Genomic DNA, 13,254 nt, shown 5'->3' with positions numbered 1-13,254 from the left:
TGTCTACACCCTAGTTATACCTGGTGGACTAACCTGCTGTACTATAAGATAAGGAACCTCTTCAATGTATGTAGTTACTGTAGTTTGATTGGCTGCATATATATTAATTTAATAACCCCCCCTAATGTGTAGAGGATCGATTTGTGAGATTATGAGATTATTGCAGAAATACAGTCCACTTAACATTATACAAATTGCTATCGAAGTATATAAATTAATGTAAATATAAATTCATATAAATTAAATAAATATAAATCTCACAGGTCGGTTCCCACACCTCTAACCCCTCCTCCACACCTCTACCCCCTCCTCCACACCACTACCCCCTCCTCCACACCACTACCCCCTCCTCCACACCACTAACCCCTCCTCCACACCACTAACCCCTCCTCCACACCACTAACCCCTCCTCCACACCACTACCCCCTCCTCCACACCACTACCCCCTCCTCCACACCACTACCCCCTCCTCCACACCTCTACCCCCTCCTCCACACCTCTACCCCCCTCCACCACACCTCAACCCCCTCCTCCACTCCACTACCCCCTCCTCCACACCACTACCCCCTCCACCACACCTCTACCCCTCTCCTCCACACCACTACCCCCTTCTCCACACCTCTACCCCCTCCACCACACCACTACCCCCTCCGCCACACCACTACCCCCTCCGCCACACCACTACCCCCTCCTCCACACCTCTACCCCCTCCTCCACACCTCTACCCCCTCCTCCACACCACCACCCCCTCCTCCACACCTCTAACCCCTCCTCCACACCACTACCCCCTCCTCCACACCACTACCCCCTCCTCCACACCACTACCCCTCCTCCACACCACTACCCCCTCCTCCACACCACTACCCCCTCCTCCACACCACTACCCCCTCCTCCACATCACTACCCCCTCCTCCACACCACTACCCCCTCCTTCACACCACTACCCCCTCCTCCACACCACTACCCCCTCCTCCACACCACTACCCCCTCCTCCACACCACTACCCCCTCCTCCACACCACTACCCCCTCCTCCACACCACTACCCCCTCCTCCACACCACTACCCCCTCCTCCACACCACTACCCCCTCCTCCACACCACTACCCCCTCCTCCACACCACTACCCCCTCCTCCACACCACTACCCCCTCCTCCACACCACTACCCCCTCCTCCACACCACTACCCCCTCCTCCACACCACTACCCCCTCCTCCACACCTCTAACCCCTCCTCCACACCTCTAACCCCTCCTCCACACCTCTAACCCCTCCTCCACACCACTACCCCCTCCTCCACACCACTACCCCCTCCTCCACACCACTAACCCCTCCTCCACACCACTAACCCCTCCTCCACACCACTAACCCCTCCTCCACACCACTACCCCCTCCTCCACACCACTACCCCCTCCTCCACACCACTACCCCTCCTCCACACCACTAACCCCTCCTCCACACCTCTAACCCCTCCTCCACACCACTACCCCCTCCTCCACACCACTAACCCCTCCTCCACACCACTACCCCCTCCTCCACACCACTAACCCCTCCTCCACACCACTACCCCCTCCTCCACACCACTACCCCTCCTCCACACCTCTACCCCTCCTCCACACCACTACCCCTCCTCCACACCACTACTCCCCTCCTCCACACCACTACCCCCCCCTCCTCCACACCACTAACCCCTCCTCCACACCACTACCCCCTCCTCCACACCACTACCCCCCCTCCTCCACACCACTACCCCCTCCTCCACACCACTACCCCCTCCTCCACACCACTACCCCCTCCTCCACACCACTACCCCCTCCTCCACACCACTACCCCCTCCTCCACACCACTACCCCCTCCTCCACACCACTACCCCCTCCTCCACACCACTACCCCCTCCTCCACACCACTACCCCCTCCTCCACACCACTACCCCCTCCTCCACACCACTACCCCCTCCTCCACACCACTACCCCCTCCTCCACACCACTACCCCCTCCTCCACACCACTACCCCCTCCTCCACACCACTACCCCCTCCTCCACACCACTACCCCCTCCTCCACACCACTACCCCCTCCTCCACACCACTACCCCCTCCTCCACACCACTACCCCCTCCTCCACACCACTACCCCCTCCTCCACACCACTAACCCCCTCCTCCACACCACTACCCCCTCCTCCACACCACTACCCCCTCCTCCACACCACTACCCCCTCCTCCACACCACTACCCCTCCTCCACACCACTACCCCTCCTCCACACCACTAACCCCTCCTCCACACCACTACCCCTCCTCCACACCACTACCCCCTCCTCCACACCACTACCCCTCCTCCACACCACTACCCCCTCCTCCACACCACTAACCCCTCCTCCACACCACTACCCCCTCCTCCACACCTACTACCCCCTCCTCCACACCACTACCCCCTCCTCCACACCACTACCCCCTCCTCCACACCACTACCCCTCCTCCACACCACTAACCCCTCCTCCACACCACTACCCCCTCCTCCACACCACTACCCCCTCCTCCACACCACTACCCCCTCCTCCACACCACTACCCCCTCCTCCACACCACTAACCCCTCCTCCACACCACTACCCCCTCCTCCACACCACTAACCCCTCCTCCACACCACTACCCCCTCCTCCACACCACTAACCCCTCCTCCACACCACTACCCCCTCCTCCACACCACTACCCCCTCCTCCACACCTACTACCCCTCCTCCACACCACTACCCCCTCCTCCACACCACTACCCCCTCCTCCACACCACTACCCCCTCCTCCACACCACTACCCCTCCTCCACACCACTACCCCCTCCTCCACACCACTACCCCCTCCTCCACACCACTACCCCCTCCTCCACACCACTACCCCCTCCTCCACACCACTACCCCCTCCTCCACACCACTACCCCCTCCTCCACACCACTACCCCCTCCTCCACACCACTACCCCCTCCTCCACACCACTACCCCCTCCTCCACACCACTACCCCCTCCTCCACACCACTACCCCTCCTCCACACCACTACCCCTCCTCCACACCACTACCCCTCCTCCACACCACTAACCCCCTCCTCCACACCACTACCCCCTCCTCCACACCACTACCCCCTCCTCCACACCACTACCCCTCCTCCACACCACTACCCCTCCTCCACACCACTACCCCTCCTCCACACCACTACCCCCTCCTCCACACCACTACCCCCTCCTCCACACCACTACCCCTCCTCCACACCACTACCCCTCCTCCACACCACTACCCCCTCCTCCACACCACTAACCCCTCCTCCACACCACTACCCCCTCCTCCACACCACTAACCCCTCCTCCACACCACTACCCCCTCCTCCACACCACTAACCCCTCCTCCACACCACTACCCCCTCCTCCACACCACTACCCCCTCCTCCACACCACTAACCCCCTCCTCCACACCACTACCCCCTCCTCCACACCACTACCCCCTCCTCCACACCACTACCCCTCCTCCACACCACTACCCCCTCCTCCACACCACTACCCCCTCCTCCACACCACTACCCCCTCCTCCACACCACTAACCCCCTCCTCCACACCACTACCCCTCCTCCACACCACTACCCCTCCTCCACACCACTACCCCCTCCTCCACACCACTACCCCCTCCTCCACACCACTACCCCTCCTCCACACCACTACCCCCTCCTCCACACCACTACCCCCTCCTCCACACCACTACCCCCTCCTCCACACCACTACCCCCTCCTCCACACCACTACCCCCTCCTCCACACCACTACCCCTCCTCCACACCACTACCCCCTCCTCCACACCACTACCCCTCCTCCACACCACTACCCCCTCCTCCACACCACTACCCCCTCCTCCACACCACTACCCCCTCCTCCACACCACTACCCCCTCCTCCACACCACTACCCCTCCTCCACACCACTACCCCCTCCTCCACACCACTACCCCCTCCTCCACACCACTACCCCCTCCTCCACACCACTACCCCCTCCTCCACACCACTACCCCCTCCTCCACACCACTACCCCCTCCTCCACACCACTACCCCTCCTCCACACCACTACCCCCTCCTCCACACCACTACCCCCTCCTCCACACCACTACCCCCTCCTCCACACCACTACCCCCTCCTCCACACCACTACCCCCTCCTCCACACCACTACCCCCTCCTCCACACCACTACCCCCTCCTCCACACCACTACCCCCTCCTCCACACCACTACCCCCTCCTCCACACCACTACCCCTCCTCCACACCACTACCCCTCCTCCACACCACTACCCCCTCCTCCACACCACTACCCCCTCCTCCACACCACTACCCCCTCCTCCACACCACTACCCCCTCCTCCACACCACTACCCCTCCTCCACACCACTACCCCCTCCTCCACACCACTACCCCCCTCCTCCACACACTACCCCCTCCTCCACACCACTAACCCTCCTCCTCCACACCACTACCCCCTCCTTCCACACCACTACCCCCTCCTCCACACCACTACCCCCTCCTCCACACCACTACCCCCCTCCTCCACACCACTACCCCCCTCCTCCACACCACTACCCCCTCCTCCACACCACTACCTCCTCCTCCACACCACTACCCCCTCCTCCACACACTACCCCCTCCTCCACACCACTACCCCCTCCTCCACACCCACTACCCCCCTCCTCCACACCACTACCCCCTCCTCCACACCACTACCCCCTCCTCCACACCACTACCCCCTCCTCCACACCACTACCCCCTCCTCCACACCACTACCCCTCCTCCACACCACTACCCCCTCCTCCACACCACTACCCCCTCCTCCACACCACTACCCCCTCCTCCACACCACTACCCCCTCCTCCACACCACTACCCCCTCCTCCACACCACTACCCCCTCCTCCACACCACTACCCCCTCCTCCACAGCACTACCCCTCCTCCACACCACTACCCCCTCCTCCACACCACTACCCCCTCCTCCACACCACTACCCCCTCCTCCACACCACTACCCCTCCTCCACACCACTACCCCTCCTCCACACCACTACCCCCCTCCTCCACACCACTACCCCTCCTCCACACCACTACACCCTCCTCCACACCACTACCCCCACCTCCACACCACTACCCCTCCTCCACACCTCTACCCCCTCCTCCACACCACTACCCCTCCTCCACACCACTACCCCTCCTCCACACCACTACCCCTCCTCCACACCACTACCCCCTCCTCCACACCACTACCCCCTCCTCCACACCACTACCCCCTCCTCCACACTACTACCCCCTCCTCCACACCACTACCCCTCCTCCACACCACTACCCCCTCCTCCACACCACTACCCCCTCCTCCACACCACTACCCCTCCTCCACACCACTACCCCTCCTCCACACCACTACCCCCTCCTCCACACCACTACCCCCTCCTCCACACCACTACCCCCTCCTCCACACCATTACCCCCTCCTCCACACCACTACCCCCTCCTCCACACCACTACCCCCTCCTCCACACCACTACCCCTCCTCCACACCACTACCCCTCCTCCACACCACTACCCCCTCCTCCACACCACTACCCCCTCCTCCACACCACTACCCCCTCCTCCACACCACTACCCCCCCTCCTCACCACTACCCCCCCCTCCTCCACACCACTACCCCCCCTCCTCCACACCACTACCCCCTCCTCCACACCACTACCCCCCTCCTCCACACCACTACCCCCTCCTCCACACCACTACCCCCTCCTCCACACCACTACCCCCTCCTCCACACCACTACCCCCTCCTCCACACCACTACCCCCTCCTCCACACCACTACCCCTCCTCCACACCACTACCCCTCCTCCACACCACTACCCCCTCCTCCACACCACTACCCCCTCCTCCACACCACTACCCCCTCCTCCACACCACTACCCCCCCTCCTCCACACCACTACCCCCCCCTCCTCCACACCACTACCCCTCCTCCACACCACTACCCCCTCCTCCACACCACTACCCCTCCTCCACACCACTACCCCCTCCTCCACACCACTACCCCCTCCTCCACACCACTACCCCTCCTCCACACCACTACCCCCTCCTCCACACCACTACCCCTCCTCCACACCACTACCCCCTCCTCCACACCACTACCCCTCCTCCACACCACTACCCCTCCTCCACACCACTACCCCCTCCTCCACATCACTACCCCCCTCCTCCTCCTCCACACCACTACCTCCTCCTCCACACCACTACCCCCTCCTCCACACCACTACCCCCCCCTCCTCCACACCACTACCCCCCCCTCCTCCACACCACTACCCCCCCCTCCTCCACACCACTACCTCCCCCTCCTCCACACCACTACCTCCTCCTCCACACCACTACCTCCTCCTCCACACCACTAACCCCTCCTCCACACCACTACCCCCTCCTCCACACCACTACCCCTCCTCCACACCACTACCCCCTCCTCCACACCACTACCCCCTCCTCCACACCACTACCCCTCCTCCACACCACTACCCCCTCCTCCACACCACTACCCCTCCTCCACACCACTACCCCCTCCTCCACACCACTACCCCTCCTCCACACCACTACCCCTCCTCCACACCACTACCCCCTCCTCCACACCACTACCCTTCCTCCACACCACTACCCCCTCCTCCACACCACTACCCCTCCTCCACACCACTACCCCCTCCTCCACACCACTACCCCCCTCCTCCTCCTCCACACCACTACCCCTCCACACCACTACCTCCTCCTCCACACCACTACCCCCTCCTCCACACCACTTCCCCCCCCCTCCTCCACACCACTACCCCCCCCTCCTCCACATCACTACCTCCTCCTCCACACCACTACCCCCTCCTCCACACCACTACCCCCCCTCTTCCACACCACTATCTTCTCCTCCACACCACTACCTCCTCCTCCACACCACCTCCTCCTCCTCCACACCACTACCTCCTCCTCCTCCACACCACTACCTACTCCTCCTCCACACCACTACCCCCCCCCCTCCTCCACACCACTACCCCCCCCCTCCTCCACACCACTAACTCCTCCTCCACACCACTACCCCCCCCCCCTCCTCCACACCACTAACTCCTCCTCCACACCACTACCCCCCCCTCCTCCACTCCACTAACTCCTCCTCCACACCACTACCCCCCCCTCCTCCACACCACTAACTCCTCCTCCACACCACGGCATGACACGTGTAGTTGTAGTCACCTACATGTACTTACCTAGCAGTGCTCACCAAGTTGTACTCACCTAAATGTACTCTCCTAGTTGTACATTACAAAATGACATAAATTTAATATATAAACATGAACGTATAGTTCAATTAACTAAATTTTTAAGAATGTTTCATACAGGTATGGAACAACATTCACAATTTATATATGTATTGTACATAAATTGAATATTTAAATGTGAAAAAAAGTATTTTTTTAACATATACAGGAGAAACCAGTGTTAGAAAAGACCGTATTTACGATATTACATAAAGAAATACTTTACTATTCTTTGGTTTATGGTTGCTCAAGTGCCTGTTGAACCACACAACCAACTTGCCTTTCCAACTACCCTGTTGAAACGTTAGTGGAGGTTGCTACAACGTTTTATGTTTCCTTGGTAATGGCACCTCCCACCTCCCTTCTTCGCCTGGTACCTGGTTGATACCTGGTTGATGGGGTTCTGGGAGTTCTTCTACTCCCCAAGCCCGGCCCGAGGCCAGGCTCGACTTGTGAGAGTTTGGTCCACCTGGCTGTTGCTTGGAGCGGCCCGCAGGCCCACATACCCACCACAGCCCGGCTGATCCGGAACTTCTCTTAGAAAACAGTCCAGTTTTCTCTTGAAGATGTCCACGGTTGTTCCAGCAATATTTCTTATAGTTGCTGGGAGGACGTTGAACAACCGCGGACCTCTGATGTTTATACAGTGTTCTCTGATTGTGCCTATGGCACCTCTGCTCTTCACTGGTTCAATCTTGCATTTTCTTCCATATCGTTCACTCCAGTACGTTGTTATTTTACTGTGTAGATTTGGGACCTGGCCCTCCAGTATTTTCCAGGTGTATATTATTTGGTATCTCTCTCGTCTTCTTTCTAGAGAGTACATTTGGAGAGCTTTGAGACGATCCCAATAATTTAGGTGTTTTATCTCGTCTATGCGTGCCGTATATGTTCTCTGTATTCCCTCTATTTCAGCAATCTCTCCTGCTCTGAAGGGGAAAGTGAGTACTGAGCAGTACTCGAGACGGGACAACACAAGTGACTTGAAGAGTACAACCATTGTGATGGGATCCCTGGATTTGAAAGTTCTCGTAATCCATCCTATCATTTTTCTGGCTGTCGCAATATTTGCTTGGTTATGCTCCCTAAACGTTAGGTCGTCAGACATTATTATTCCCAAATCCTTGACATGCTGTTTTTCTACTACGGGAAGATTCGTTTGTGTTTTTTACCCTGTATTATGTTTCAGATCCTCATTTTTGCCGTACCTGAGTACCTGGAATTTATCACTGTTATCCATCATTCGCATGATGGGTCTTGCTGCAGGTAGTGTCAGTAATGGCGCCGCCTGCCTCCCTCGCGTAGTGCGTGTTGCTGCAGGTGGTGTCAGTAATGGCGCCGCCTGCCTCCCTCGCGTAGTGCGTGTTGCTGCAGGTGGTGTCAGTAATGGCGCCGCCTGCCTCCCTCGCGTAGTGCGTGTTGCTGCAGGTGGTGTCAGTAATGGCGCCTCCTGCCTCCCTCGCGTAGTGCTTGTTGCTGCAGGTGGTGTCAGTAATGGCGCCGCCTGCCTCCCTCGCGTAGTGCGTGTTGCTGCAGGTGGTGTCAGTAATGGCGCCGCCTGCCTCCCTCGCGTAGTGCGTGTTGCTGCAGGTGGTGTCAGTAATGGCGCCTCCTGCCTCCCTCGCGTAGTGCTTGTTGCTGCAGGTGGTGTCAGTAATGGCGCCTCCTGCCTCCCTCGCGTAGTGCGTGTTGCTGCAGGTGGTGTCAGTAATGGCGCCGCCTGCCTCCCTCGCGTAGTGCGTGTTGCTGCAGGTGGTGTCAGTAATGGCGCCTCCTACCTCCCTCGCGTAGTGCTTGTTGCTGCAGGTGGTGTCAGTAATGGCGCCTCCTGCCTCCCTCGCAAAGTGCTTGTTGCTGCAGGTGGTGTCAGTAATGGCGCCTCCTGCCTCCCTCGCGTAGTGCTTGTTGCTGCAGGTGGTGTCAGTAATGGCGCCGCCTGCCTCCCTCGCGTAGTGCTTGTTGCTGCAGGTGGTGTCAGTAATGGCGCCTCCTGCCTCCCTCGCGTAGTGCTTGTTGCTGCAGGTGGTGTCAGTAATGGCGCCGCCTGCCTCCCTCGCGTAGTGCTTGTTGCTACAGGTGGTGTCAGTAATGGTGCCTCCTGCCTCCCTCGTGTAGTGCGTGTTGCTGCAGGTGGTGTCAGTAATGGCGCCGCCTGCCTCCCTCGCGTAGTGCGTGTTGCTGCAGGTGGTGTCAGTAATGGCGCCGCCTGCCTCCCTCGCGTAGTGCTTGTTGCTACAGGTGGTGTCAGTAATGGTGCCTCCTGCCTCCCTCGTGTAGTGCGTGTTGCTGCAGGTGGTATCAGTAATGGCGCCGCCTGCCTCCCTCGCGTAGTGCTTGTTGCTACAGGTGGTGTCAGTAATGGCGCCTCCTGCCTCCCTCGCGTAGTGCGTGTTGCTGCAGGTGGTGTCAGTAATGGTGCCTCCTGCCTCCCTCGTGTAGTGCGTGTTGCTGCAGGTGGTGTCAGTAATGGCGCCTCCTGCCTCCCTCGCGTAGTGCGTGTTGCTGCAGGTAGTGTCAGTAATGGCGCCTCCTGCCTCCCTCGCGTAGTGCGTGTTGCTGCAGGTGGTGTCAGTAATGGCGCCGCCTGCCTCCCTCGCGTAGTGCTTGTTGCTGCAGGTGGTGTCAGTAATGGTGCCTCCTGCCTCCCTCGTGTAGTGCGTGTTGCTGCAGGTAGTGTCAGTAATGGCGCCGCCTGCCTCCCTCGCGTAGTGCGTGTTGCTGCAGGTGGTGTCAGTAATGGTGCCGCCTGCCTCCCTCGCGTAGTGCGTGTTGCTGCAGGTGGTGTCAGTAATGGCGCCGCCTGCCTCCCTCGCGTAGTGCGTGTTGCTGCAGGTAGTGTCAGTAATGGCGCCGCCTGCCTCCCTCGCGTAGTGCGTGTTGCTGCAGGTGGTGTCAGTAATGGCGCCGCCTGCCTCCCTCGCGTAGAGCGTGTTGCTGCAGGTGGTGTCAGTAATGGCGCCGCCTGCCTCCCTCGCGTAGTGCGTGTTGCTGCAGGTGGTGTCAGTAATGGCGCCGCCTGCCTCCCTCGCGTAGAGCGTGTTGCTGCAGGTGGTGTCAGTAATGGCGCCGCCTGCCTCCCTCGCGTAGTGCGTGTTGCTGCAGGTGGTGTCAGTAATGGCGCCGCCTGCCTCCCTCGCGTAGAGCGTGTTGCTGCAGGTGGTGTCAGTAATGGCGCCGCCTGCCTCCCTCGCGTAGAGCGTGTTGCTGCAGGTGGTGTCAGTAATGGCGCCGCCTGCCTCCCTCGCGTAGTGCGTGTTGCTGCAGGTGGTGTCAGTAATGGCGCCGCCTGCCTCCCTCGCGTAGTGCGTGTTGCTGCAGGTGGTGTCAGTAATGGCGCCGCCTGCCTCCCTCGCGTAGTGCGTGTTGCTGCAGGTGGTGTCAGTAATGGCGCCGCCTGCCTCCCTCGCGTAGTGCGTGTTGCTGCAGGTGGTGTCAGTAATGGCGCCTCCTGCCTCCCTCGCGTAGTGCGTGTTGCTGCAGGTGGTGTCAGTAATGGCGCCGCCTGCCTCCCTCCTCCCTCGCTGGTGGGGTGAGTAATTTTATTTATTGAACTTAATTAACGATTATCGACTAATGTATTGTAATATTAATAAATGCTATGCACATATTTAAGTTAATGGTTATGCTTCATAACAAAGCTTATAAATTAAAATTTCCTGATTGAGGAGATCGCTTGTTAAAACTCATTAGGGTGAGCTGAGAGCCGCTCAAGTGTTAAGGAGACCTTGCTGGGGAGTCCACACCAGAACTACTGTACTAGGCTGTGGATTATTTTCCACACACCCCACTATACCCAGTTCTGCAGTCTCACCCCACTGCTCCTGCTACCCAGTCTCACCCCACTCCACTCCCTTCCCTTCTGGTAAGAACACTTCCCTCACCCCCAGATGTGTACAGCTCCGCCGTGGGTCGCGCAAACCAGTTCGAGAGAGAAGGACAACCTTGCCGGTTCTACCTTGGGCGGGAAGCAGTCCAAGTCGACCAGGACGTCCTTGCCTTCGTCAAGAACAGCCCGGTACTGCCCCACTTCGACGACACGTGAGTACTAGGGGATATTACGCCGGAGTGCTGGGGTATATTACTCCCAGTGTACTGGGGTACATTATCCCCAGTGTACAGGGATATATTACCCCCCCCCCAGTGTACTGGAGTATATTTCCTCTGGGGTACATTACACCCAGTGTACTGGAGTATATTACCTCTGGTGTACTGGGGCTTATTATTATTATACCCCGGTGAATTGAGGTATATTAGTCCTGGTGTACTAATTTGCTTAGTTACTTGTTGGTTGCAGTATTGGTGATAGCTCTTACTTGGGACAGTAGAGAATACACTAGAATGCGTCACGGGACTTTATTGAGTGAGGTAATAAGATAGGTCCAGCACCCCGAGGTCCTACCTGGCCCTAGGTCCATGAAATACAGCCGGTGCCCACTTTAGAGCAGACACTCCCTGACTCAAGGGGAAATGACGTCAGAGGCCTAGATGTCTCGGGATTGGCTAAACTCCAATCTTCTACAATTTGATGGCTGACACCACTGAGACACCCTACCAAATCTTAATCCCTTGTCGATAAGTCTCTGGCTAGCTAATACATAGATTCTGAAGGACCTCGCTGGCTTGCTTAATGCCTTAAAATGTAAAATATCAGATTAAATAATAAATGGCAGTAGAGGTGTGCGTTTATACTGACACCGCTTGCCATGAGAACAGCAAAATTAGAACATAGTCTTACTCATTTTGAAATCCTTTTGAAATGCATTAATTGAAACAAGACCGTGAGAACATGTTCATGTCTAATCATCAGTTATGAATATATACTCAAAAAAGGATTGTGTAAAAAAAATCAATATCTTGTCAGTGATACGTGCTTGGAAATCATACAAGACAATTATCTGAATTAAATAGAACAAGAGTTATGACCTAACAACCATAATGAATTTATTAGAGATCAGAAAACAAATATGCACAATATCTACCAAATATTTACAAGGACTGGACCAAGAAGGCTACATCTTGGTGATTGCAGTCAATCAGTCAACTCTGGAGTGACAGGAACTGTTCCTTGTCAGGAATCCTTGGCCTCAGTGTGGTTGCTGGGACACTAAGAGAACTCTTGATGACATGCTCTGTAAAAATACAAATGGCACAGTAGACTTCACACTGGCATATGAATAAGAAACAGTACAAAGTTGAAATAGTATAGACATAGCATTGTGCAATAATATTAAGACACATGAGGAAGAGGTACTGGGAAGTAAGGCAACAAACAAGAGAACTCATTCGTCCAGGAGACTATAGTTGTCGCATCTGGCCAAACAAAAACAGAACAATTACTGCAGAATGCACTTAGTTTTAGATTCTGCGAATGTCAACACGTAGTTCGTCAAGAGCACTGTACAACTCTGGCTCTGATTAAAGATCACAAACAGATGAAACTGCATGTGTCAAGCTCTCATCTTGGTAATTAATCTCATTAACATCTAGACAGTGGACTTGTGGTGAGTGCATAGTTGAGACTAAAGGTCTAAATCTAAGATTATGAGTGATGGCATGGGGTAGCTCTACGTCAAGTGGTCTGTCAACCACAGTAGGTGGTGTCTTAATAGGAGAATCTGTCTGGGGGAGCTCCATTGTCATCTTCTGCAGCAGTCTCATCAACAGTCACTTTAGCTAACTTCATGTGGTGTAAGGCTTAATTTATATACTCTCCTCTTAACAAATTCTCAAGTTTGTACTTGTTACCCTTAATAAGGTCTATTACTTTATATGAACCCAAATATTTCTTAGTAAGCTTGTACATAGAGCCAGACCTGTCTTGGTTAAGTACCATATTCTTGAGTTTATCTTGAGATGATTTCGGGGCTTAGCGTCCCCGCGGCCCGGTCCTCGACCAGGCCTCTTTTTTATTATACACCCACAGAAAGCAGTCTG

At 57.0% G+C, this 13,254-nt stretch overlaps 1 protein-coding gene across 1 annotated transcript in view; it reads right to left on the bottom strand.

Moving 5' to 3' along the window:
* Window positions 1-8,552: 8,552 nt before the first annotated feature.
* Window positions 8,553-13,254, bottom strand: part of LOC123753261 (autotransporter adhesin AIDA-I-like) — a 39,213-nt gene continuing 34,511 nt past the window's right edge. The window contains exon 5 of the mRNA XM_069324101.1: window positions 8,553-10,841. Coding sequence (XP_069180202.1) covers window positions 8,553-10,841 — 2,289 coding nt within the window. The remainder of the gene's footprint in view (window positions 10,842-13,254) is intronic.

Source organism: Procambarus clarkii, chromosome 13, assembly GCF_040958095.1.
Source record: "Procambarus clarkii isolate CNS0578487 chromosome 13, FALCON_Pclarkii_2.0, whole genome shotgun sequence".
Classification (NCBI taxonomy): domain Eukaryota; kingdom Metazoa; phylum Arthropoda; class Malacostraca; order Decapoda; family Cambaridae; genus Procambarus; species Procambarus clarkii.
The sequence above is the reverse complement of the archived record's forward strand: the minus strand, read 5'-3'. Positions and strand labels throughout refer to the sequence as shown.